Source organism: Dipodomys spectabilis, unplaced genomic scaffold (genome assembly GCF_019054845.1).
Source record: "Dipodomys spectabilis isolate Male_0828 unplaced genomic scaffold, ASM1905484v1 ptg000021l, whole genome shotgun sequence".
In the NCBI taxonomy this organism is placed as follows: domain Eukaryota; kingdom Metazoa; phylum Chordata; class Mammalia; order Rodentia; family Heteromyidae; genus Dipodomys; species Dipodomys spectabilis.
In genome coordinates, this window is record NW_024870698.1 from 6,072,383 (window position 1) to 6,097,287 (window position 24,905).

The 24,905-nt window shown below is 39.0% G+C and overlaps 1 protein-coding gene across 2 annotated transcripts in view; it reads right to left on the bottom strand.

Annotated features, from left to right (window-relative positions):
- Window positions 1–24,905, bottom strand: part of Adgra3 (adhesion G protein-coupled receptor A3) — a 99,767-nt gene that overhangs the window by 49,146 nt on the left and 25,716 nt on the right. The window contains exons 1-7 of one of the 2 annotated variants that reach the window (XM_042674796.1): window positions 21,597–21,602; window positions 20,831–20,902; window positions 13,032–13,103; window positions 9,120–9,191; window positions 5,845–5,916; window positions 3,782–3,942; window positions 417–630 (exon numbers count right to left, since the gene is read on the bottom strand). In XM_042674796.1, coding sequence (XP_042530730.1) covers window positions 417–630; window positions 3,782–3,896 — 329 coding nt within the window. In that variant the 5' untranslated portion in view covers window positions 3,897–3,942; window positions 5,845–5,916; window positions 9,120–9,191; ... (1 more) ...; window positions 20,831–20,902; window positions 21,597–21,602. Of the gene's footprint in view, window positions 1–416; window positions 631–3,781; window positions 3,943–5,844; window positions 5,917–9,119; window positions 9,192–13,031; window positions 13,104–20,830; window positions 20,903–21,596; window positions 21,603–24,905 lie in introns of those variants that run through there. The other variant, XM_042674795.1, reaches the window with a different exon arrangement.

Below are 24,905 nucleotides of genomic sequence, written 5' to 3' on the forward strand. Positions count from 1 at the left end.
AGTTCAGATGTTATAGTCCTTTATACAGTAGGTAAGGAAAGGAAAAACTCTTAAATTTAGCATTAAAAACAGGGCAAAATAGTGAAAATGAGGTTACCTCCTTAAACTGAACCCAACACCTTAGTAATAGGAAATAGAAGCCAAGTTTGGCATTACAAGTTTTCATTTTTTCCTCCCAAAATGTTAAACAGAAAAAGTAACATTTTAAGTATTTCTCTTTTATATTCAGGTTTTTGTTTCAAAACCAGACAAAGAGGTAATTCATTTTCAAACATGCATGTAGACAGGGAGGAAAGAAATGCCCTATGTGTATATTTTTTAACGCAAGATAAAATATCAATCCAAATTCCAACTACACACTACAACTCCAAAAGACTAAATACAACCCACACAGATGCTTCATCTAAAATGTTTACCTTGCAATCAGTGAGCAGTTGTGAATCATGTTTTTTTCAACAAAGATGCCTTGGGACTCATCAGTTTCAACTATTCGCCCATCCTGATACCACAGGACTTGCATGTCCTGGTCAATATAGGAAGCCATACACTGGAAGGGAAGGCTATCTCCTTCAAACACGACTTGACGATGAGACGGAGTCATGTAGAAGGACGGCAACTCAAGGGGAGGATCTAGAGAAAGGAAACAAAGACTTAGTAAACACATACCATCTACTTCTATGCACTATAGCTGAAAGTTGCACAGATTCTTCTAAGACTAAAGAAAACAGAACAGCAAGTATTCCTTGGTAATTGGTAAGGTTGACACTGACTTTAGTGATGTTCAGCTTTGCGGCTGGAAGCTTGTTCCTAGGGCAGCCCTGGGCAAGGTGAGGGATGAAGCCTAGTGGGAAGCACTTAGGTAATCTTTGAGGCTTTACTCTGGAAAGGAAATGCTGTTCTCCTAAGACTGAGTTGTTAGAACAGTCACAGCCTGACCCCTACATTGCTCTCAGGGCTCCTTGTCCTGCACTGTGATTCTGGTCCCACACATGGTATCATCCCCCCTGAGGACTTAGAAAGCCTGATCATCAACGTCCAATGCTGTGAGCTCAATGAATCTCTTGCCATTACAGTTATGCCGCTTCAGTATTTTACTATAGTAATAAAACAAAGACCAAGATAAGTGGGTAACAGATGAAAACAAAAGCAAGTAACATTACAGTGGAACCACTTCATCCTGATTTCTCATATGTAAGACTTGCTGCTGTTGGTGGCACAACAGCACTATCAGACAAGCACAGAAGCAAACTAAACAAATAACTTGTAAAACAACACGTAATCTAGAGATTGGAACTAAGGGTGACTGAGTGCTAATAGTTAAATATATTTTCAGACATTTGTTATTTTTAACTATAATACTGTACTCTGGATATAAAAATACACATTTATTGTGGAAAATTAAGAACATTTAAACAATAAAAGAAGAAAAGATCATCTATTTTATAATAATTTTAAAAAACATAATGTCTCCTTATAGTCAGAAATATGAAAGGAAAAAAATATATATGCAAAAATGTCCACAAACACCATTGACTCATTACAAACTTTTAAATTACTTAGTTCATTTGTTGAACACAATTCTATTTTTAGCAAGGTAGTTTCCAAGAGAAAAATAGCAAATATGCAAAAATAAAGCAATTAATCATTGTATTATTTATGGAGTGAGAAATTATTAACATACTAGCTATACATAATAAGGAAGCTGGTAAATTATGACAGTCTTTACAATGCATTAGTATGCATCTCTTTTATATAATGAAGACCAAAGCACACCTTATTTCAACTTCTAAAAATTTACAAAGTATGATAACATTTCATGAAAATGCAGGAAAGAGGTGCAAAAGTTAATATACCAAGATCTCAACCCTACCTGTGTTTTAGAGATATGAGTTGACATGGGCTTTGTTTTTCTGTTTCTTCTAACTTTTGTTTCCTTGCATAAATCTTTTTTTTTTTTTTTCTGGTCCTTGGGCTTGAATGCTTGAACTCAGGGCCGTAGGTGCTGTCCCTAAGCCTATTTGTTTGTACTCAAGGCTAAAGCTCTACAATTTGAGTCACAGCACCACTTCTGGCTTTTTCTAAGTAGTTTGTTGGAGATAAAGTATCACCAAATTTCCTGCCCAGGCTGGCTTTGAACAGTGATTCTCAGATCTCAGCCTTCTTATATCTAGAATTACAGGTGTGAGCTACCAGTGCCTAGCTTTCTTCATAAAGCTTTTTTTTTTGCGGGGGGGGGGGGGGGTGGAGGGGTCTGGTCGTGGGGCCTGAACTCTGGGCCTGGGCGCTGTCCCTCAGCTCTTCAGCTCAAGGCTAGCGCTTTACCACTTGAGCCACAGCACCACTTCCGGCTTTTTTTTTCTGCTTATGTGGTGCTGAGGAATTGAACCCAGGGCCTCATGCATGCAAGGCAAGCGCTCTACCACTGAGCCACCTTCCCAGCCCTTTTTTCATAAATCTTAATGCTCACTCAAAGAGTATAGTTTATTTGTTAAATTAATAATAATGACAACAAGAAAGGAATAAATATTGTCTATCTCCAAACACTGGCATCTCCCTGAATTATGTTAGAGGAGATTATCATTGTTTTATAAGGTATGATCTGTTTTACTTTTTCTTGTAATATATGGCCAATATGTTATTTATCTTCAGATATGCTTTCAAACTCATAAAAATATGCCATTAAAAATAACATGTGGTGCACCTCCATGTTTATTGCAGCACTGTTTACAATAGCCAGGATATGGAAACAATCCAGATGCCCCACCACAGATGAATAGATCCAAAAATTGTGGTACCTATATGCAATGGAATATTATGCAGCCATTAGAAAGGACAAAACAATGGCATTCTCAGGGAAATGGATGGAACTAGAAGAAATCATGTTGAGTGAGGTAAGCCAAGAGCAAAGAGACAAATGGCCCATGGTCTCCCTGGTAAGTGGATGTTAAATCCAAAACGTAAGGAGCTAAAACAAAGTAAACAAGACTCAAGAACTAAAGGACCTCTACTCATCTGGTCAAATAATTACTAAATGACCCCATGCTGCTGACCACATATATGGCATGTATGTGTACATCAGAGGGAAACTAAGAGGAGGACACAGAAACAGAGGGAAACGGGTAAACATACAACATTGGAACCCATCAGCTATACTGGACATTGATCAAAATGAATGAAGCAACTCAATGGCAGTGAGGAGAGGGAGGGAATGAGCAGGAAAGAGGGAACAGCTGACAAAAAGCAAAATGAAAGAAATGTACATATCACCTGAAGTGGAAGAAATAACTGTATTGTCAAAGCTCATAGAACTCATAAACTTTATAGACCACAATAAAGACAATTTGCCCCATGAAGGTAGACTGTGTTTGTGACTTTAAGTATCACTATACTACAATGCTGTGAAATTTATGTAATCACTTAATCACAATAAAAAAATGCTAATAATAATAATAATATGTGGGCATCCTGAGACTTTATTACGATTTACAAATTTCTGATTGGCTAACTGTTAAATAGTCTGTGCTATGCTTTGAAACATGTTCTCGTAAAGACAATCATTCAGAACTAAAGCACAGCTACCATTAAAAACCAATCAAAAATATGCTTTCCAATTTAGTTGGTTTGAAGGCTGGCATAAGCTAAATATTACAAAATCCTTGAAGATCGACAATCATACTCTGGTGCCATCAAAACAATTTTGTAGTTTGTCAAGAAACAAAACAAAACAAAGCAGCAAGTCAAAATACAGTTAACACTACCTCCACTTTGCCTCTTCCCTTACCGCATGTCAACAGCTCCTGCTTCACACCTGTGACTGGCTGGGCTTGCAGAGACTTAGGGTAAACACACCTGGTGTCCCGCACAGTGATGTTCCTCTCCTTCACCCAGCGATGCATCCACAGTATGTTACAGTCACACAAAAGATACTCAGTCTGAAATTCTCTGTAACACACACATTAGGCTTGCAATAAATAATATTACATAGCACTTTTGCTTTGTATTGCTTTACATTTTTGTTGTAAAATACAATACTCTACCATGCCTATTGGCTCATTATGTTCTCCTTTCTAATGGCTTGTTATTCAGGGCGCAGGGCTCCAACCCACTGACCCTGGGACTCTGCTTTTAATCAAAGCTTGTATCGGAAAGGAAAACTACTTCTTGGGTAGCCATTTCTTATGCACCAAGTTCTAGAACCCTTGAGTTCTGGGATATCAACTTCTCATCCCTTGTTTGTCAAGCCCTTACCGAGTTTCACAAACAGCAATAATTCTGGATCCTGAAGCTTCTTATAATTTTCCTTCTTGGCCTAAATACCCACCATCATTTTTATCGACCATGGCAGTAAAATAACAACATGAAGGAAAACAGAACTCTTTGGGATAGTCATCTGACTACACTACAAGCTACATGAAGTTGGAGAAAACTTCTGACACTTTTCTCGTACGTACCAGGTGATACCATGGCTACTTAAAGGATATAAATTGAAAGAAAGTAAAAATAAGGCTATTTTCATACTTAATCAGAAGGAAAACTGTCTTTATAGTAGACATTTTAAAATCTGGTCTTGGCAATATGAAACAGAGAAAGATTACAGCCAGATATGAGCAGGTTTAGATAGTCATCTCCTAAATATTCCTTTCACTAATACTTTTTGACAAAACATGCATGATGCCATGTCCAGCTAATAAAAATAACTATTAAGAAACTTCTCACTGTCAACAAGATTATGTAATAGCAGAAAGAAATATAAATATAACTAAAATAGAATGTAATGTGTTCTATAAACTAGCAATGTACAAAGAGCAAGCACAAATGTGTATTCTCCCCAACACAGAGTGTACTGGTACAGAGTCTATTTCATTAGATTTGGGGGGAAAGAATCAAAAACAAAAAGAAAACTGATGGGACTGGACTATAGCAAAGAGATAACGAATTTAAACAATACCAAAAGAAATGGCCTGAAAAAAGTTCGAATTCCTAAAGAGCACCTTAGTCAGTTCCTAATAATGCTAAAATCCCTGATAACGTCTCCTCACTTTTTCAAATTTTGTTTCGTTTTTAAGATGAAAATACTACTTTCATATCCATTTCAACCTAACTCAACTTCAGAAAAAAAAAGCCAGGAAGTAGATCTGTGTTAAGAGTACATATATACAGTAAGTTCAAGGCCCTGGGTTCCATCCCCAGCCCAGAAAAACAAAAACAAAACACAAAGAGGAGGTGAAAATATGATGAACAGAAGCAGCTAGTAAACAAGAAATTTTTCCCAGGGAAAAAATTCAATCCAGTAAATTAAATGCACACACTTGCAAACCCTACCAATTCTAAAGCTTCAGAGAACAGGGCGGGGGAGAAGGGAAAGATTTTACTCTGACTTCATTGAACAGGCATTCTCAATAAACAACCCTAGAAACATTGGTAATAAATTGCAAATTCAGTGTGGAGCAGGGATTATGGGATAAAATTAAGTCCTTAGAGTATATAATATTTCTTGCAACAAATTCTTCATAGGGAGCAAGAGTGTATCCTATGGGGATTTAATTACCAACAACAAAAACATTTCATTTAAAAGCAAAGATGAAGAGAAACAATTATAAATGCATTTGTCCTGGATATAGGGTGGGTGATAACAGTACTCAAGAGAAAATAACCATCTAGGTCTGAAATACATTGCTCAGGTTATCTTATCTTTTTCCCACCTCAATGTACGTTTTCCAGAAGTATCTAATTTTTGGCAAGTTCACACAATATCCCTCACAAAATTTCTTAAGCCACAATAATAAATGTTTTTCACTTTCAAAAGTGGACATATATTAAACAGGACAAAAAACTTTTACTTACAAAGATCTTAATGAGCCAAGATAATCAAAAGTTCCTTGAGACAATGAAGAAAACAAGTTCCCTGAAAGGTTTCTGGAAAAGAATAATAATTTCATTTTTAGAAATACTAATCCATCATTTCTCTACCACTTAATCTTTTCTTGAATGAGCTACTGTCATTATGGAAAGGTTATGTAATAATTGTCTGAATTATCATAGAAGAAGAGAATAACAAAAAAATGATTCCTCTGAAGATGAAAGGCAAAATTATTCTCAACCTTATGAAAAATCAGTAAGCAAAACTATGAACTACTTTAGTACTCAATAAGGATTTTTCTATCAACTCTTAGGTGAAGTTAAGACACATTACTGATTTCCCACTAAAATTAGACTTCATGTGTATACTTGGGATCATTTAGTTATGCAGCTAATAAAAATTTTCAAACAATTTTAATTTTTCTTTATTCATTTTCTTCTTGCCAAACAGAATTCCTCCAGATAACATAGATAACACATCACCTGTAAATATATAGATACTTCTCCTGGGGTAGAAATTCAAAAGAAGGAAAACATAACCAAATAAAATCCCCATAAGCAGAGGAATGATTAGCGGCTAAATTGTATTCTGTCCTGTCACTGGAAAAGTATGTTGCCATGAAAAAAAACAAACAAACATGAACTGAACCAAGAAGTATTCTGTTGACATTAACATGTTGATAATTTTTAAGCAAGTAGGGGCCAATTACAGGACATTTTTAAATATCCTTAAATGTATATGAGGGTAACAGAAAAGAAAATGTGACAATATATATAATGGGTTATTAACAGAGGGCTCCCTCAGGATGATAGCCAAGACAGAAGAGGGAATTGTCATTTTTGCTGTGTATTGATTTCCACATAGTAACAGTACCCAATCACATCTATAATTTATGGATTTTCTACATATGTGTAAGCTTTTGCGTAAAGAAAATCATGTACAATGAGCCCTGGGTTCGATTCCTCAACACCATATAAGCAGAAAAAGCCAGAAGTGGCAGTGTGCCTCAAATGTAGAGAACTAGACGATCTGAAGAGCTGAGGGACAGCACCCAGGCCCAGAGTTCAGGCTCCATGACTGAAAGAGAGAAAGAAAGAGAGAGAGAGAGAAGAGAGGGAAAGAAAAGAAAGAAAGAAAGGAAGAGAGGGAGAGAGAGAGAGAAAGAAAGAAAGAAAGAAAGAAAGAAAGAAAGAAAGAAAGAAAGAAAGAAAGAAAGAAAGAAAGAAAGAGAAAGAAAATCATGTATGACAAGTACATGCAAAGATGACTCACTTTTTATAGGAAAAATAATTTTTCTAAGGCAATATCAGGGGGAAAACCATAGGTTTTTAATTTATCCTAACTTTATTTCATTTTTTTTGTCAGTTGTAGGTCTTGGACTCAGGGCCTAGGCACTATCCCTGAATTTTTTGGTCAAGGCTAGAGATCTACTACTTTGAGCCATAGCTCCATTTCTGGCTTTCTGGAGCTAATAGTTTCACATTTTCCTACCTGGGCTGACTCTGAACTGCAATTCTCTGATCTCAGCCTCCTGAGGAGCGAGGATAACAGACATGAGCCACCAGTGCTCTGCCATAATTCATTTTTTTTAAGCCAGGCTTTTAGTGTGTTTCTCTCTTTACAACTACTCTTCAAATTCATTTCCTAAGTGAAGGTCAGAGAATCATTTAGCTTCTTTGGTTGGGTAGCTACCCTCACTGTGCAATGTAAAAACCTGGAAACATTTTCTCCATGAATAAAGGAGATCAATACAGAGAATCAATCTCATACCCCAGCCACCTCCCCTGTCCCTGCCATATCCACAGGGCCTCAGACCCACTTGGAAAAAGTAGTTTTTCTTAATCATTAACTTGAACTGCCAAAGTCACCCCCACAAAATGATAAGAAGTATTTCACAAGTCTCATAAAGGCCTGCTAGAGTGCAGATGGATCCCAGCTTCCTTGGCTACAAGACTTGATGGGCTATGGTCTTCATGACAGCAGTGACCCACTCTTGATTGATTTTCATACTTAGCTGGGAGATCTCTGATTCTAGCTTGAAAAAGTTCTGCATGCCTATTACTCATCAAATGCTTTTTCCATTTGCTGGATTGAAAAATGCTCTTCTTAATGCTAGTATAATAGAGATGAATGGCTCTTAGGTAACTTAAGTTTTAATCCTTAAAATAACTATGAGGTACAGTTAACCCTACTTTATGGATAAAAAACAGAAAAACAACTCACTCCAAACCCCATGGTCAGAGGATGATGTACATGTTCTATGTCGTCATCTCCCTGTCCATGTACCACAATTTGGCTTTTTGTCTTTCCTATCAAAAATTCTGCAAAGCTTCTGGACTATTTTTTTTTCTTATTGCTCAACATGAGTGTGTTCTTTTCGGTATATCCACTGTGTGTGCGAATCTATGTGCGTTCGTGTGTGTGTGTGTGTGTGTGTGAGAGAGAGAGAGAGAGAGAGAGAGAGAGAGAGAGAGATGGGAGAGAAAGAGATGGTCCATAATATGAACATCCAAAATGTACCCAAACTCCAACTTTTTGAGCACCAACATGACCCTACCAGTGGATTCCACGATATAAAACTTCATTTCACGCACAAAATTACCAAAAAATACTATGCAAAATTAACTTCAGGTTATGATTATAAAGCTAAGAAGCCAGTACTGATGGCTCACACCCGTAATCCTAACTACTCAGAAGACTCAGATCTGAGGGTCAAGGTTCAAAGCCAGCCTAGGCAGGAAAGTCTGTGAGACTTTTATCTCCAATCAACCACCAGAAAACTGGAAGTAGAACTGTGGCTTAGTGGTAGAGCACTAGCCTTGAGCAAAAGAGCTCAGGGACAGTGCCCAAGTCCTGAATTGAGGCCCAACAACAACAAGTAGTAGAAAAGAAAAATTAATTATGTATATGAAATGTTCCCAAATCTGAGATATTCCTGATGTCAATTAATGTGGATAATGGATACTGAAGCCACTCTTCTCCACGACTGTAACTGTGAACTTCTCTTCCCTTACTCCTTCCATAACTACCATTTTCTGGTGGTGTATTGGAGATAAGAGTTTCACGGACTTTCCTTCCAAGCTGGCTTTGAGCCTGGATCCTCAGATCTCAATCTCCTAAGTAGCTAGGATTACAGGCGGGAGCCACCGGTGCCCGGCCATAACTGCTACTTTAATGAGCAACTCACTGGTGTTCACAAACATCTGGGGACTAGCCTACATACCGTCTTACTATTTTCATAGGAAGGAAAGGTACTTACAGCCGAACCAGATTGGTAAGTCCTCGAAATATATCTGCATTCAGACATCCTATTCGATTATTTGTCAGGTCTCTAAAGTGGAAAAGGGGAAATGTGTTTTCAATTAGTTCTCTTAATTAATCCAGGTCAAATACACCCGATACCAAAGAACAACAGCCAGGTTTTGTAGCATGCAAGACCTTTCTTTTCTGCATCCCGGAAAGATTTACCCACTTCAAGTGAGATAAGAAAGGCACTGGAGAAAGTGATTCTTGCTTTCACTTAAGGCACACAGACATAACACTACTTAATTTTGTTTTAAGCATTAACTCCCTCAAAATCACTCAAGATAAAGCTGAAGTAGTAAGAGCAAGACACAATCTATCTGACTGCCTGTGCTACAATTCCTTAGATGACCTACACAGTTAATTGTGCCAGGGTAGCTACAGAACTAACTCAACCTCATCCGGCAAACAAGAGATAATGGATAAGAGGGTCAATTACCAAAAAGAAGGAACTTTTATTTCCTCAAGAGTACTTGAAACTTAATGCTTTCTAACTTAATTCCTTAAATCCTCAGAAATTTTGACTATAATGAAAAAACAATTCAATTAAGCTGTTATTTTATAAACAGTTCTATCAATGAATCTCAGGCCAAATGACTTAAACAACATGTAGGTTACGCCCAATTATTTTCTTAGTCCCATTTTCTAGTTCCTATGTCACCTAGTAAATATTCTTCTCTTAAAAAAATGTTTTCTTTTATGCAGAATTTCTAGTTAGTATTCTGCTGTATCTGGACACAATTCTTTAACTTTATATCAAGGACAATGGATATGCTAACGCATGCTAAGTTTATATCTGATCAGAGATCTGTACTGGTTGTAAGTGAAACTTCATTTTGGCTAACAGCAGTTGGTTTCTGTCAGTTTCTGAAACTGAGTGAAACAGTATGCTCTTCTTCCTTAGTCCTCAGTGGACCTGACAAACTATGCCAAAACACCTTTAACAATGAATTTTGTTTTTTCTCTGCAGGTACCAGGGCTTGCTCACAGCTGGCACTGTACTACATGATCCATGCCTCCAGTCTGGCACCTGCTGGGCAAGTAAAGATGGAAGTTTTTTCCCTACTCTGACTAGCTTTGAACTTTGATCTTTAGCTCACATCCTCATGAGTGGAATTACAGGTATGAGCCACTGGCACCTGGCTGCATCTTCATTTTTATCAGCTGTTAGATTTTGAAGATACTTTGAAATTTGATACAAGAGTTGAACATTGTTTTAAGCCAAACTCACGAAAGTATTTTTTTAATCATGTTTTCTCCTCTGTGTTATTGTCTGCATGGAGAAATACACACTGAGTTATACCATGACTTATTCTAGAAGAGTGCTTTGAGGAATCCATTTCCAAACTAAAATGGCAAGATTCCAAACTCTATTTTGGTAATGGCAGAAGACATTGTAGTTTAACTACAAATTATAGGAGTATAACATCTGAACCCATTTTGTTCTTCCCTAAATAAGCCTGGTATTCTTCCTTCTCCTGCAGACACTTTTGCTAAAAGAATCTTAAGTATCACAAATCCTCAATGGTGCTTGTTATAAAACTCAAGCTCCTCAGAACACGGAAACTAAGTATTTAACTGAGTGGGACTTTATTTTAGTAGACTTTCCTTTTATTTCTGAGTTTTACTGTGTAAGAAAATTAAGTGTCATCTTGTGAATTGTTGCTTAAACAATCATTTCTGGGTTCTCTTCATTATCTTGTCTCAAGTCTATGCTTTAAATGGTGTAATTACCATTGATTCTTTGGGAAACAATTTCATTATAGTTATGCCTATTTAAAAAAGATTTAGGTATTGATAATGAGTTTTCACTTGAATTGAGAATCAAGAGTGAATGTGTTGATAAAGCAAAAGTGAAACAAAATGGGTCTGGATTTCAATGACTTCTGGTAGTTTAAATTTTCAGAAAGACACTTAATCTTCCCGAGTCAAATTATCTACATAGGCATAAGCACGATATACTTACAAAACACTCTATGTGTTGCTGCCAAGCAGGAATCACCACTGAAACAAATGATTTAGAATAAAGCTCCTGCATGGCTAAGCAAGTAGCCAACAACACTACTGATGGGTAGGTATCTTTACATCCCACAGAGTCTTAGGGTTCCTTTAGTTTGTAAGTCGTATGCTGTAAGTTCAATTACAAGTCAGCTGCTTGGAATTAAGAATGTATTTCCTACTGGGAAGAACATTACAAATGGCAATTACCTTCCCAGGCAAGAACACAAGAGACTCCTTAGCCTGTAGTAAAATGAGAAGCTGCAAAGGCGATGTCTAGTACAGTACCAGTAATTCAATTAGATGCTACTGAGTGGGAATTCTCTCACTTACATTAGATGGTGGTCAGTACTCAATTAGATGAGAAATCATTTAAGATAAAGAACTAGATAGAAAAATCTAAGGTATTCAGTAATTTTCTTAAAAACACATCCCAATGAAACTGGGTTCCATTCAACCTTTCTCTTGGCGCAGAATTACTAGTACCTTTTCTATTACGAAAAAAAGGTGTTAATATGGTCATGTGGATGACGGGAAGAAATGATACATGGTCCTTCCTTAAAAATTTTTCTAGAGAAATATAATCTAGGGCTTGAGCAAGTACACTGGGAAAAATGATTACAGCAAACATTAACCCCAGCCTTAAGAGTTTTGGACAGATCATGTATACTATCCATTTCACATATATTTGCCTTCCCACAACATGCAAGAAGACTTGGTCTTTTTCTTTTGTCCTGACATTTCTTTAAAAATGTATTATTCCTGTCTGGGAAGGTGGCTCAGTGGTAGAGTGCTTGCCTTACATGCATGAGGCCCTGGGTTCAATTCCTCAGTACCACATAAGTAGAAAAAGCCAGAAGTGGAGCTCTGGCTCAAGTGGTAAAGCGCTCGCCTTGAGCTGAAGAGCTGAGGGACTGCGCCCAAGCCCAGAGTTCATGCCCCATGACTGGCAAAAAAAAAAAAAAAAAGTATTATTCCTGTTGTGGACATTTGTTAAGTCAGATTTCTGAGCTACCTTTTCTTAAGTATTGCTCAAATATACACCCAAAATTCACATGTTACTATATGTTTTCATCTTCTTCATCTTTCTCTTGTTACAAGGTTTCTGATTAAGAACTGAGCAGGACAAGGGAGAAAATTAGTTTTCCTCCACGACACTACCAATTTCCTATCAGTCTGTGGGCTCTTCCAGAGAAGTGGCAGCCTGGGGAGCAGCCAGTGCCCAGTACATGTCATGGATGTGGAAAATGACAGGTCTGTGGGTCACCTATGGCCCTCAGAATCATTTGGTACATGGCAGAACACATACGTAATGCTCTGGTCAGCTGCCTGCATTGGTAACTTTGTGTGGCCTGTAATGATCTTATTAATAGCCAACTGGACCTACTAGGAAGGAAAGGATTCCCCACCCCAGGGTTAGTCTCTCTGTGGACTAAAAAACGTAATAGGGGATTGCCTCCCACTGGAAGTAGTAAAAATTATTCCTTACACTTCTAAATAACATTTAAATACAAATAAAAGACACATAAACATTGCATTTATGTGATTCACAAAAAATGGCCCCACTTTATACATTATTACAAAAAGATACAGTTTGAAAGAGACATAAATAAAAAAATTAGCTAAGATTGTAGTAGCCTGTAAGACTAACAAAGTAATGACTGCATCAGTGTAAGAGCGACACAAGTGCATAGCACCAAACAAATCCTAACTACTCTTCAAATTAAGCACCTTCCAAGCTACTCATATCAAACCCTGTGTCCTTTTGGAATGGGTGAACCTCTAAAATTAAATATTTGCCTCCCTAAAATAAGAGTTACTTATCTGACAGAATGGTTCAAGCGCATAAGAAAGCAATTTAAATACTCACAATCTTTTTAGTGATGAAAGGCCCCAAAAGGCACCAGGATCTATACTACTAATAAGATTGTTTCGCAGGTCCCTGTGAAAAATGACATAACAGTTACTCACATATCAACACTGCAAGAAATACTCAGGCATGCTAGATTTAACTGTTGTACCACAAACAAAAGTAATAGTAACCATAATGGGGGAAAAAAACACATAACTAAAACCAGCAAGTTAAGCCAAGATCAACCTGTAGTCACTAAAAAACAAAAAAAAAAACATTCAGATACGAGAAATCTCACTCCAAAGCCTCTCATTTTGGTCAATATAAAAACAAAAGTAAAATTCATGAAAGGTACATATATCCTAATAACAAACAGTTATCACTGAACTATAGCCATATACATTATTTCTACAACTTCTTCCTTAGTATGCCATACTTAGTTATAAGTTTATCAATGATTTTTTTATGACAAGCATCATTAACATAATCTAGTCAGGTGTTAATGGCTCAAACCTGTAATCCTAGCCACTCAGGAAGCTGAGATCTGAGGACTAAAATTCAAAGCCAGACGAGGTATGAATGTCTATACGACTTTTATCTCCAAGTAACCACCAAAGAGCTGCAAGCTGGAAGTTTCAGCTGTGGCTGAAGTGGTAGTCTGTCTTGAGTCAATAAAAGTTAAAAAGACTGTGCCTAGACCCTGAGTGCAAGCCCTAGTACCGTCATAATATACACATGTCATTTTGGTTTTTCCTCCTTAGGTTTCTCATGAAGTGAGGACATAAATATATATGTGCTAAGTCATGGCATTCAGTTCAAAGCAAAGATGCAAAAAATACATATCCACATTATTCTCCACCTCAGGCTGCCACGAACACTGCTCTGCCAATAGGGGGGAGCCGTGAGCACAGCAGGTCTATCTCTCAACTAAGGTTCTGGGCAGCAGATTAAGGTTGCTTTTGTCCTCAAAGCACCTAGGACCAGTAACCTCTAAAGAGATTCTTTACAAGTGTTTCTTAGCTACACTTCTGTAGTCAGATAGTGCTACATCCCTGGAATCCTAATTCTGGACCAAGAGTTATACAAGACTCTCATAAGCCTGTGTGCCAGGGCTCCTCTCTAGAGCCTTGTTCACTGAGTCTGGTGGTTTCTAGTTCTCTGGGAGCCTTTATCATCAGACCAAGAACAGAATCTCTCCCCCTGTGCTCTTTTTCTAGGGAGTCTGTATCTACCTAACAATGGTAACCTTGTTTCTTCCTGACACAGTCACATTTGGGTTCCCTGTGTTTTACTTCATGATCATACATGGCTTAGGGCTGCCACACTGTTGGCAAAACAACTCAGGTATGCAGAGGAATGCTCAACACAAACCTGGAAAGCACATACATTGACTTTCTGAGCCCCTTACTTATTTTCACCGAGGTTTAAGATCATCCTGGAAGGCCGGGTGCCGGTAGCTCACACCTGTAATCCTAGCTACTCAGAAGACTGAGATCTGAGATCGCTGTTCAAAGCTAGCCCAGGCAGGGGAGTCCATGAGATTCTTATCTCCATTAACCACCAGAAAACCAGAAGTGGTGCTATGGCTCAAGTGGTAGAGCACTAGCCTTGAGCTGAGCTGAGGGACAGAGCCCAGGCCCAGAGTTCAAGCCCCACAACCAACAAAAAAAGATCATCCTGGAAGTAACGCCTACCTGGTACCACAAAGACACAGGTCACATTAGGAAATCCTGTTCCACCATTAACATTCTAGCCCCTACCTAGGCACAACCCTCACACTGCCTCTGAAACTCTACCAGCTCCGAGTACAGCAGGCACCTGCTTTCTAAGCAGTCGGACTTAAGAAAACTGGAGACATACTCCCTTGTATCTCATAATGTATTTTAAAAGGAAGTAACTATTAAACACATATACAAACCTTCTTCTGATTACCATTACTGAACATACCATTGATCAGAATTAAGATAATAGAAAACAGCTATCTCAGTGTTGATAGTTATCCTTCTTTTTTTGGGGGGGGGGGTGGAGAGGTTGCACTTCAGCCTCTAAAGGTATTTTCTCAAGTAGGTAAAAATACCACAAAATTATTAGGACATTATACAAGTGCATATTCAAATGGTAATAAGTCTTAGAAGATAATCAAGGAAACTCACAATTCCTATTCTTCTCTCTGGACTTCCACACTGCTTGTAAGTTCTACTAATAAGAGTAACAAGCCATTGGTATAGTAATTTGAGAAGAAGAAAAGAAATCATGCAGAAAGTAAGTTTCCTACCCAGCCCCGTTCGCTACACAGTCCAGTGTTCCTTATCCCCAGGCACCTGCCTTGACCCAGATGGCCCCTGAGGTAGAAGCAGTCTCCGGGCTGCCTCCTAAGAGTTCATGGGAAGTTCAGAGAAGGGCAAGAGGTGGCCCTGGGAGCTCCTTCATCATGGGGAGGTCAGTAGGAGAGTAGCCTGGTTTCAGGCTGGCAGGTTCATGGTGTGGCCTCCTCTGGCCACAAACTGCAGCAGGAACAACTCTGTAGAACAGAGGTTACATTGACTTTATGCCCCATTCCCAAACACACAACTGTCTAACAAGGCAGCTGTGTTCCCCAGTTACTTCAAGTACCTGCTTGTAGGGAAGTACAGTTGCTTATGCTGGCTAGTAAGGTGACCCTGCAGGAGCTGGGCTGAGAACTGACCCTCAGCGCCCTGTTTTGTCCACTTCATTCTGAGGGCATGAAGCAGAAGGAACAGACTCAAAAATCATTCAAACACTTATCTGGCTCACCACGCCTGTAATCTTAGCTATTCGGGAGACTGAGATCTGAGGATAGCAGTTGGAAGACAGACCAGAAAAGCCCCAGAGACTCTTCTTTCCAAAACAGCCAGAATTAGAAATGTAGCTCAAGTGTTAAGTGTGCTAGCTTTGAGCACAGGAACTCAAGGACAGCACCTAAGTTCAGGAGTCAAGCTCTAAGTTCAAGCCCCAAGACCCACACATATGTGCACACATGCACATACCCAAAACAAAATGAAAACAAAACAAAACATACAAACACTGAAAACCCAATAGGAGAAGTGACCACAGGACATTTCAGAAGGTAACAATGGTAACACCAATAGTAGTTAACACTTATTAAGCATGAGTCACTACACTAAGCACAAGTTTTCGGGGGTTACTTTTGCTTTTCTACAGCCTCTTTCCTACTTCTCCAATTACTTCAACATTCTCCTCAGCATCCTTCCATTTAGGGTACCTGATCAAACTTGTCCTGATCTCTCAAACACCTAAGGTGCCCAGAAAGGAGACACTCCATTTTGGAGGGGATGGACAGACAAATTATGGGCAAAAAAAGCCTAAGACTGAGAGACAAAACTATGTTAACTATGTTAATTAACTAACTTTTAATACAAGAGTATTTACAGTCAATGATGGCTGACACAATATTCAAGTCACCACAATATTCAAGAGAGAGAATGCTGCTTCTCGTTCACTATTATTTACATTTTCCTTAACACTAGTATATTTGTGTCTGCAGCTGATCGCAAATGATATAGCAGATATGTCAGTGTACAGGCATGTTCCAATATAGGAGGGAAATTATGTTAAATTGCTAGTAACTACAGAATTTAAAGATCAGAGAGTAAACAAATTTGTGAGATTATGGCACTTTTTCAACGTTCTGTATACTTAAACTTTTTCATAGTAAAATTTTATCTCTGTCCCCAACTTAAAAATTTTCAACTTTTTAAGTATATAAAGTTGTAAGCCCTAGGATGTACAATGAATCATCAGCCCTAACTTAGTTTCCTGTCTCCTCTGTTCCAATCCCAAGCAACCCCAACCCTACACCTCAAAGAGATGATTTTTATGAGAAAATCCAATCCATATGTTTTCTACTTGTTTTGCATAAGCTAAAAAGAAAACTCTACAAATAGAAACACATAATGTCAGTTCCATTTTTTCAACATGTAAGTTTTCCATTTCAGATTTTAAGCAGTGTCTACAAGAAGAACTGATTTAGCTAAAGCAGCATATAAGTCTGGTCAATGATGAACTGTGTGTTTCTACAAAATACCTCTCATGAATAACTGAGCACTGTATCATGATTTAAAGATATACTTTTTCTTTAATAATAAACATTCTTGACATTATATAATATATAATAATGCCACATTAATCAGGCATTGCCAAAAGATATTTATAGTAAGTTTCTCTCATTTAATACCACTTCCCCCCCCCCCCCCCCCCCCAAGCCACAGAATTTCTAGGAAGCCTATGTTTAACTTTAGGATAGAGAACTAAACAGAATACACTAGGCCATTATAACTAAGTGAAAAGAAGCTGAAGAATTGATTTAACAAAACTACAGAAGTTCTTTCAACCACGTATGTGATTAAATATCTTTAAAACATCATACCCTCACTCAAAACACCTCCAGCAATCAAGGAGACTATTCTCTGGCATCACAGAAGTTGGAAAGAGTAGCTCTTTCAAGGTTGGGTTTATCCATCTCATAGAGTCACCATCCTCTACATGTAACTGTGCCTTCAGGATGAACACCAGTCACAACCCCATATCCCAGGTACCAGGCACAAAGTCAGGAAAAACAACAACTTCCTTCACACACCTTTTTAGAGGTTATGAAACTTATCCTCAAAGTCCTCTTTCTAGAACACCCTCAACAGCCTGGAAAAGATGCTGGGCTATCAATGCAGTCTTGGTCCAATCCTTGTGGGTGGAGTTAATACTGGGAAGTCAAACACTTCGATTCTGCCATTAATTATCAGTAGATAACTAAATACATGGCACATATATAAGAATAATGTTACTCTTCAAGGAAGAAGGGAGAGAGGGAGAAAAAGAAGGGAGATAGGGAAGAGACAAAAGGATGAATGGATTCACAAGGAAATCTAAATGTCTTAACTCTACAAAGTCAAAGACAGATGATCCTTCAACTCAAAAGAGATTCCAAAGATGGCTTGGGCCCCAGATCTCTTTGACGGCTGAGGATGCTGGTTAGTTCATTCAAGTCAGCCAGACGATTCTACCCCACCCTGCCAATCCTGAGCCCTTATTTCCTATGACTTGACTTCAGTCATTTTACAGCCACCACTTTGCCTTTGATTTGAGTAACTCTTGTTCTAAATCAAATACCTTTTAAATCACATCCTAAGGTGTCATGATTGTTCTGTTACCTTGCTCTTATTGCCAGAGGTCTCTAATTGGCTGACTCTGGACTGTGAGCTTTCCAGGTGGCTGAATATGTTTCTTAAGGAAATTCTCCAAGGGACTTATGAAAATATAGTGTCTTTACTTAGGTACCAGGCTGAGCCAACAGAAAAGCGACAGTGTTGAAGAAGTAACATTGTGGTGAGAGCCTCGGTCCCAGGGAACTCAGAGACCAGGTGGCTCACCAGAGCACTAAGGGAGGCCTGCAATGGAGGGATGGGGTCAGCTTAGGGTGGGCAGGACTGGAACTACAACAGCTCTCAGGCTTCTACCTGAAAGACTCAGGAGAAGTACCGGTCTTCCTCTTGACTCTATTCCTCTGTCCTTTTTCACAAGGCAGTAACAGTACATGCCCACTCATACCACTCCTTTTTCCTCCCTTGAAGGAACTGCTCTCCCACAAAGACACTACACGTGGTGAGCACTACCTAGGCACCTCTGTCCCTGTCCTCCACTTCTCTCTCTTTCTTGAACCAGTAAAGCTAAGACTGAGATCTGGATTTCAATGTATACTCAACTGCTATGCTATACAGGTAAAGATGCTCTTCAACCGAGTAGACAACAGAGGATACCTCACTCAGATCGAGGGCCAGGACTGAGGTCTTAGGCTGTAGCACTTGCTAATACGATAGTCTCCCATAGCTATATGTGTCCAGATGTGTATATATACCCACACACACACACACCTATTCTTCCAAAGACAGGTGGTATTCCAAAATTCATTTATAAAAGGCCCCTGGCTAAAACCAGTCATTGAATCTTAATACCATCCACAACAGCAGCCTAATTTGCTTCCACCATATTCAGAGATTTATTAACAACAAAAGGCTGACAATCAGGTCACAGACAAAGGAAATTAACAAATAATTACAAGAAAGGCAGTAATACACCACAGCATACACTATCAGACATGTGGCCACAGTGTCTATAGTGACTAAGGATGACCATAGCAAGCCTAAGTGCCAACAACAAAGTGCGTTTCTACATACAGTAGAGGCCACTTTATGCCCATCCAGGGAAGGCAACACAGATCCCTTTGATGATCAAGTAGGCACGTAACATATCTACCATGTGCTGCATTTGAGGTTCTCTCTCAATAACCTTTCTTTACAAGGAAGCAAAAACCCAATGGGAATTCACTGCCTGACACATGCTAATGGTGCAGGGACATTGAGCTTTAGCAGGGTCCTGACAGAACTCCCCGAGGTGTCCTATGTGTGATCCTATCACTCCAGTATCTGGTCTGTCAGCTCCACCCATAGTCAGCAGTGACAATTTCTATACCTGAGGTATCTCATTGGGCAGGGAAGAAATTCCTGTTTCAACATCTCTGATACATGTCAACTCAATCAAAGTGTTCCAAATTCCCATTCCTGAGCAACAGTCAGGCAATGGTACAAAGGACATAGTGCTCCTAGTGTTGCAAGCCTGCAGGTTAGAATGCAACCACAATCCTCTGAGGCTCATGTACTGTGTAGAATATGATGACACACACCGAAAAAAGAAATCTGACAATCAAGGACTGCCATGCAAACAGCGGGTGTCTTGTGTTTCTGCACATACTTGTATGCTTTAGTACATATTAAGTGTATGTATACATATGTAAGTGTGGGTACAGGTGCTACATATGTATGTGTGTACAAGTGCATACATATAAACTAACTTACAGGCAGTGATGTAAATGATACCACAGGGACATAAAGGATAAAGAGCTTGCTGTGTGTTGTGACTCCATAATACATCCGCAGCCTAAGCAAGAACGTAGTGTCGGGTCTGGGGGCAGAAGCCCCTTGTTGAAATGGTCAAGGCAGAGCCAAGCAAAGGAGAGAGAGTGAGGCAGAGGGAAGAGAAGAAAAGTGAAACTTGTCTGTAACTTCACAGAAATAAAGGTATTCGGTGTAGCTGCCATTTTATCCTAATGTGTACGTAGAAAGACAGCATGAAATAGGATCCTTGAAGAACGTGCAGAAAACAAGCAATTATTTATCTGTGTCCTAAAATTTACCAAAATTGCTGCTTGCAACATAGTGGAGCATATGAAAACTAGACTTAATGGGGCAAAAATACACTAGTAGGTTCATAGATAGCTGAATAAAATGCATATAAAAACTTCCTCTTGATGTGTTTTTTTTCTATTTACGTATAAGATATACCACTTGAAATTCAGAATTTCAACACGTTCTCTACAGTAATCAGCCAAATATGTCCCATGGCTGGTTTTGTAAATAAAGTTTTATTAGAAGACATCCACACTGATGCATTTGTTCTCACTATATTGGCGTATCCCAACGTTGGTACGTAAGTACTGTTAAATTTATTGTCCATGATTGCTTTCACGTTTCCGTGGTAGGGCTCTGTCAGTGTGACTGACCATACTGCCACAAAGCCTACACTTACTAGCTGACCCTTTCTGGGATATTTGCTGACCTCCACCTCAAGTAATGACTTACTTTTCAAAACTCAATGCCTAACATTTTGTCTGACAAATTTAGGAAAAAAACTTTTTAAAATTTTGAGTAGTTGAGGGTTTAGCATATGTTTAGATTGAAAATGTAGTCAGTAAACTAGGATGAAGAAATGATAATGAAAATACTTACAATCTTTCAAGGAGACTTAACCCAGAAAACGAACCGTTCTTCAGCTCCGATATTTTATTGTTACTCAGAATCCTAAAAGTGACAAGAAAAAATATAAGTTGTCTGGTATACACCATCAATATCAAAGTAATTTAGCTCGTTATGTGGAAGCCTATGAGGGATTCTCAGAAATAATTTATTACTCAGAATTTTTGAGATGGCTTAGAGAATGGGACCTCCCCTCTCCCCGAAATAACTCATACATCTTGTCACATCTTTGATCATTCCTGTCACACCTAGCCAAAAACTTAAAAATAAAAAGGGGAAAGTAGTCAACAGGCACCAGCTCCAAGTTCAATACAGGGAAAAAGAATGGATGCACATTTATAGAATCCATCAACTTACACATGCTGAATACTTATTTTAAGACTGGAAAGTTAAATAGAAAAATGCATTACACGTGATCCATTAAAATACTGACCTTACAAAAAAATATTTTCTAGATATCATTTCAATAACGCTGGGTATTATTTATAATTTAACACACAAATCTGTTCACATGTCAGCAGACACAGAAGGCTGCATTATGTTCTAGCTCAAGTATTAAAATAATGTCCATTAAAAAATACACTGAAGGCAAAAACTGATCCTAAAAACAATCAATGGGGCCTAACCCGCTAGCAGGCCTTTCCTGAGAAGAACCTGCCTGGATCACCTTGCTTCCCCTGCAGGCTGGACCTTCATGTCGCTGTTGCATCCTGAGTGTCAATGGGAAGTTGCCAGGAACAGGGTGACAGTGGGGGGAGCCAGATATCAAGGGTGGGAAAATGACAAACTGGAGGCAGGTAAATAGCCCTGAGCACAGTAGCACAGCAGGGGAAAACTCTGCACCCAGGCCTGTTCTATTCTTTATTATTATTTTAATCATGGGGCTTGAACTCTGGACTGGGGTGCTGTCCCTCAGCTCTTTAGCTCAAGGCGAGTGCTCTACTACTTGAGCTTTGAACCTTGATTCTCAGATCTCAGCCTCATGAGTAGCTAGGATTACAAGCAGGAGCCACAGGCGCCCTGTTAGGCCTGTTCTACTCTACAGGCTATGATCTACTCCTCACCCTCTGCTCTTCACAGGGCACCCTTGTCTGCCAGGAGCCCTACCACCAGCCTTGAGGCAGATAATTCTCCTTCACAGATGCACGCCATGCATGGCGTTACTGAACTTCCAGGAGCAGTCTTCAAAGAGGAAGAAAACAGCAACTCAAAGCATACAGAGACTAACAGTACAAGAGTTTTAGGTATCCTCTTTTATTCTGCCTAAAAGACAAAAATAAACCTTTGGGGCTGGAGATGAAACTCAATAGGACAAAGCACTTGGTCAATTTGGGTGATGTATCTTTGGTTCCTGGGACAGGGAGGAGGAGTGGGAGAAACAGGACTGATTATTTTTAAATAAAACTAATAAAAATGGACAGTTAACAATGTTTTTTTAATGTAAGTAGAATTTCTAAAACTAAGTCATTCTATGAGATTAATATAATATAAAATCAAAGCATTTTTGTGGGAAGATTTAAAGAACTCCTCAAATCAAACCTACTTGGATTTGGGTCAGCTCTATTAATCACTTTCAAGTTATGTTTTTCGTAAGTAAATCCCACCAGCTCTCAGTAACAGAGTTCCCACATTCATAGCATGGGAAGAATCTTATCTACCTCATAAACATTACCAGACACACCCAGGAAGAAGCCATTACGGTTTATATTATTTCTTTGGTCCTAAGAAACAGATCCTTCCTCAATACTCATGAAATCAGGGTGTCACTTGCAATCGAAGTCTCTTTCTGTGTGTTCTGCCCCTCGCCAAAGCTTGTTACTGAATCAAGGATATAGCTTAGATTATTAGGACCAAGAAAATAAGTGATTAAAAAAATCCCATGCAAAATACAACAGCATTTTTCCTAATCAAAAGGTTCTTAGAAAGCAAACTGAGACCTAGATGTGGCCAGCCAGCAAGGTGAAGAGGAGCAGGCTCTTTCCATGCTGCTGTATGTGTAATCAGAGCCTCGCTCCCACCCTTGCCATCTAAGTAGGCAGGCATCAGTGCTAACCACTCAGTCACAAAATCCCAGAAAAAGATATGTGCATCCAGCTCCTCATCCCAGCATGATCTACGTGGCAGACATAAACACACACCACCAAAGAGGGCAGTGCTAAGAAAATTAAATCATCCTGCCTCTACACTACACAACTTTATGCATCTATTAAGAACGGAGTTTTAAAAAAATCCAAAAAGCAAAAAACCTGGAGGAAAGGGAAATGAAAAACCAAACCATGAAACTTATGCCACCTACTGAATCTAGCTACAGACAAAACAAAGTCTGTGAAGACAGGCCAAGATGATCACTAATCACCTCACGATGTTAGTGAGGTTCCACTGATTCATTTCCTGTCATCTTTGCATTAACTTTTAGAAACATCTAGAATAAAACTGCGATCTTCACAGTAATGGGAAACTCTCAACCAAAAAGTCAAAAACATGGAAACAAAAGTAAAATACACATACTCCAAGCTCAGTAACTTTAGGACCCCATTTCTGAGTGAAGAATAAAACCCAATACAGAAAGAGTGTGTAGAAGCCTATGAGGGTGCTGGCTGTATTCATTCTCTGGAGAGTCATTCCTGCTCCAACAAGGGGACTGCCACTTGCTCAGCCATAAAGCCTTTGGTACAATAAATGATAGATTTTTATTGAGGAGAGTGAAAAGGAAGACATTTCATCACACTTAAGAAGTTATAACTGTAATCTTAAAAATATAGTTTACAACCTCAAGTTAATATATTCTATCTCTATATTACTGGTGTGTTTAAGGATTTTGTGCAGGAAAACAGAATCAGTGTGAATAAATCTATTCTGCAGACAGCTTTTATACTCAATTTTTGAAATGGGGGCACTGCAGAAGTAGGAAATGCATAATATCGTAGATCATTATAAACCTAAAACCCATTCATAATCAATATTTTTGCTGACATATTTGAAATTTCAAACTTCCTCAGAGGTAACTCAATAAAAACATAAAACTTGGCCCAAGTTGTAAAGCAAATACCCACTTCCAATCTATACTAATAACGTTAACCGCACATAATCTGTAGTCAACTTGGGAGGATGCTGGAGTTCAGAAGAGTCAGAGGTCCACCAACATTTAACACAGTGCCGAGGTAGTTCAATGTATCACGTACACTGAACAACGAAAGGAGGATTCACTGTAGACTTCTTACATAAAAATGGAAAAGTTCTTTTCAGTTCATGCAAATTCCAAGTCCAAGAATGGAATGGAACCCCCAAAAGCTGTTTACAGAAACCACACACTGGGGGCTGGGAAGGTGGCTCGGTGGTAGAGCACTTGCCTTGCATGCCTGAGGCCCTGGGTTCGATTCCTCAGCACCACATAAAGAAAAAAGCCGAAAGTGGCACTGTGGCTCAAGTGGTAGGCATTGGCCTTGAGCTGAAGAGCCCCGGCCCAGAGTCCAGGCCCCACGACCGGACCCAAAAAAAAAAAAGGAACCACACACTGTATTGCCAAAATCACAAAGTAATTTAACGTTTACAGATGAATTTCTAAAACATGTCTCAGGACTCTAAAAAACTACTCAGGGCAATATGAGGAATGTAATGCTTTAACAGACGTGTATGTATGTACATATTTTTAAGTACTGGGAACCGAACTCAGGGCTACATTTCCATCCAACAATGTAATTCTTGACATCATCTGCTGGAAAGAACAATCAGTCAGGATTACTGTAGCAAGGAGCATGGTTATAGTGGAAAGAACGGTTGTAGTGTCAGGACAGGTGTGTCCCAAACACACATTCAGCACTACCCCACCCCCACCCCGTCCTTCCCCACACATGCTGAGCACTGTGAAGATGCACTTCTTTTACAAAAATGCTGATGGATTATTGATGTTTGCAAGCATAATTAAGGATCTGGAGATGAAATCCTGCTAGATTACAGTGGATCCTAAATTCAGTGACGTGTCCCTCAAGGGAGGGAAATGACACAAAGTTCACCTGAAGAGGCTGTCAGGCTTTTACTCCCAGAAACA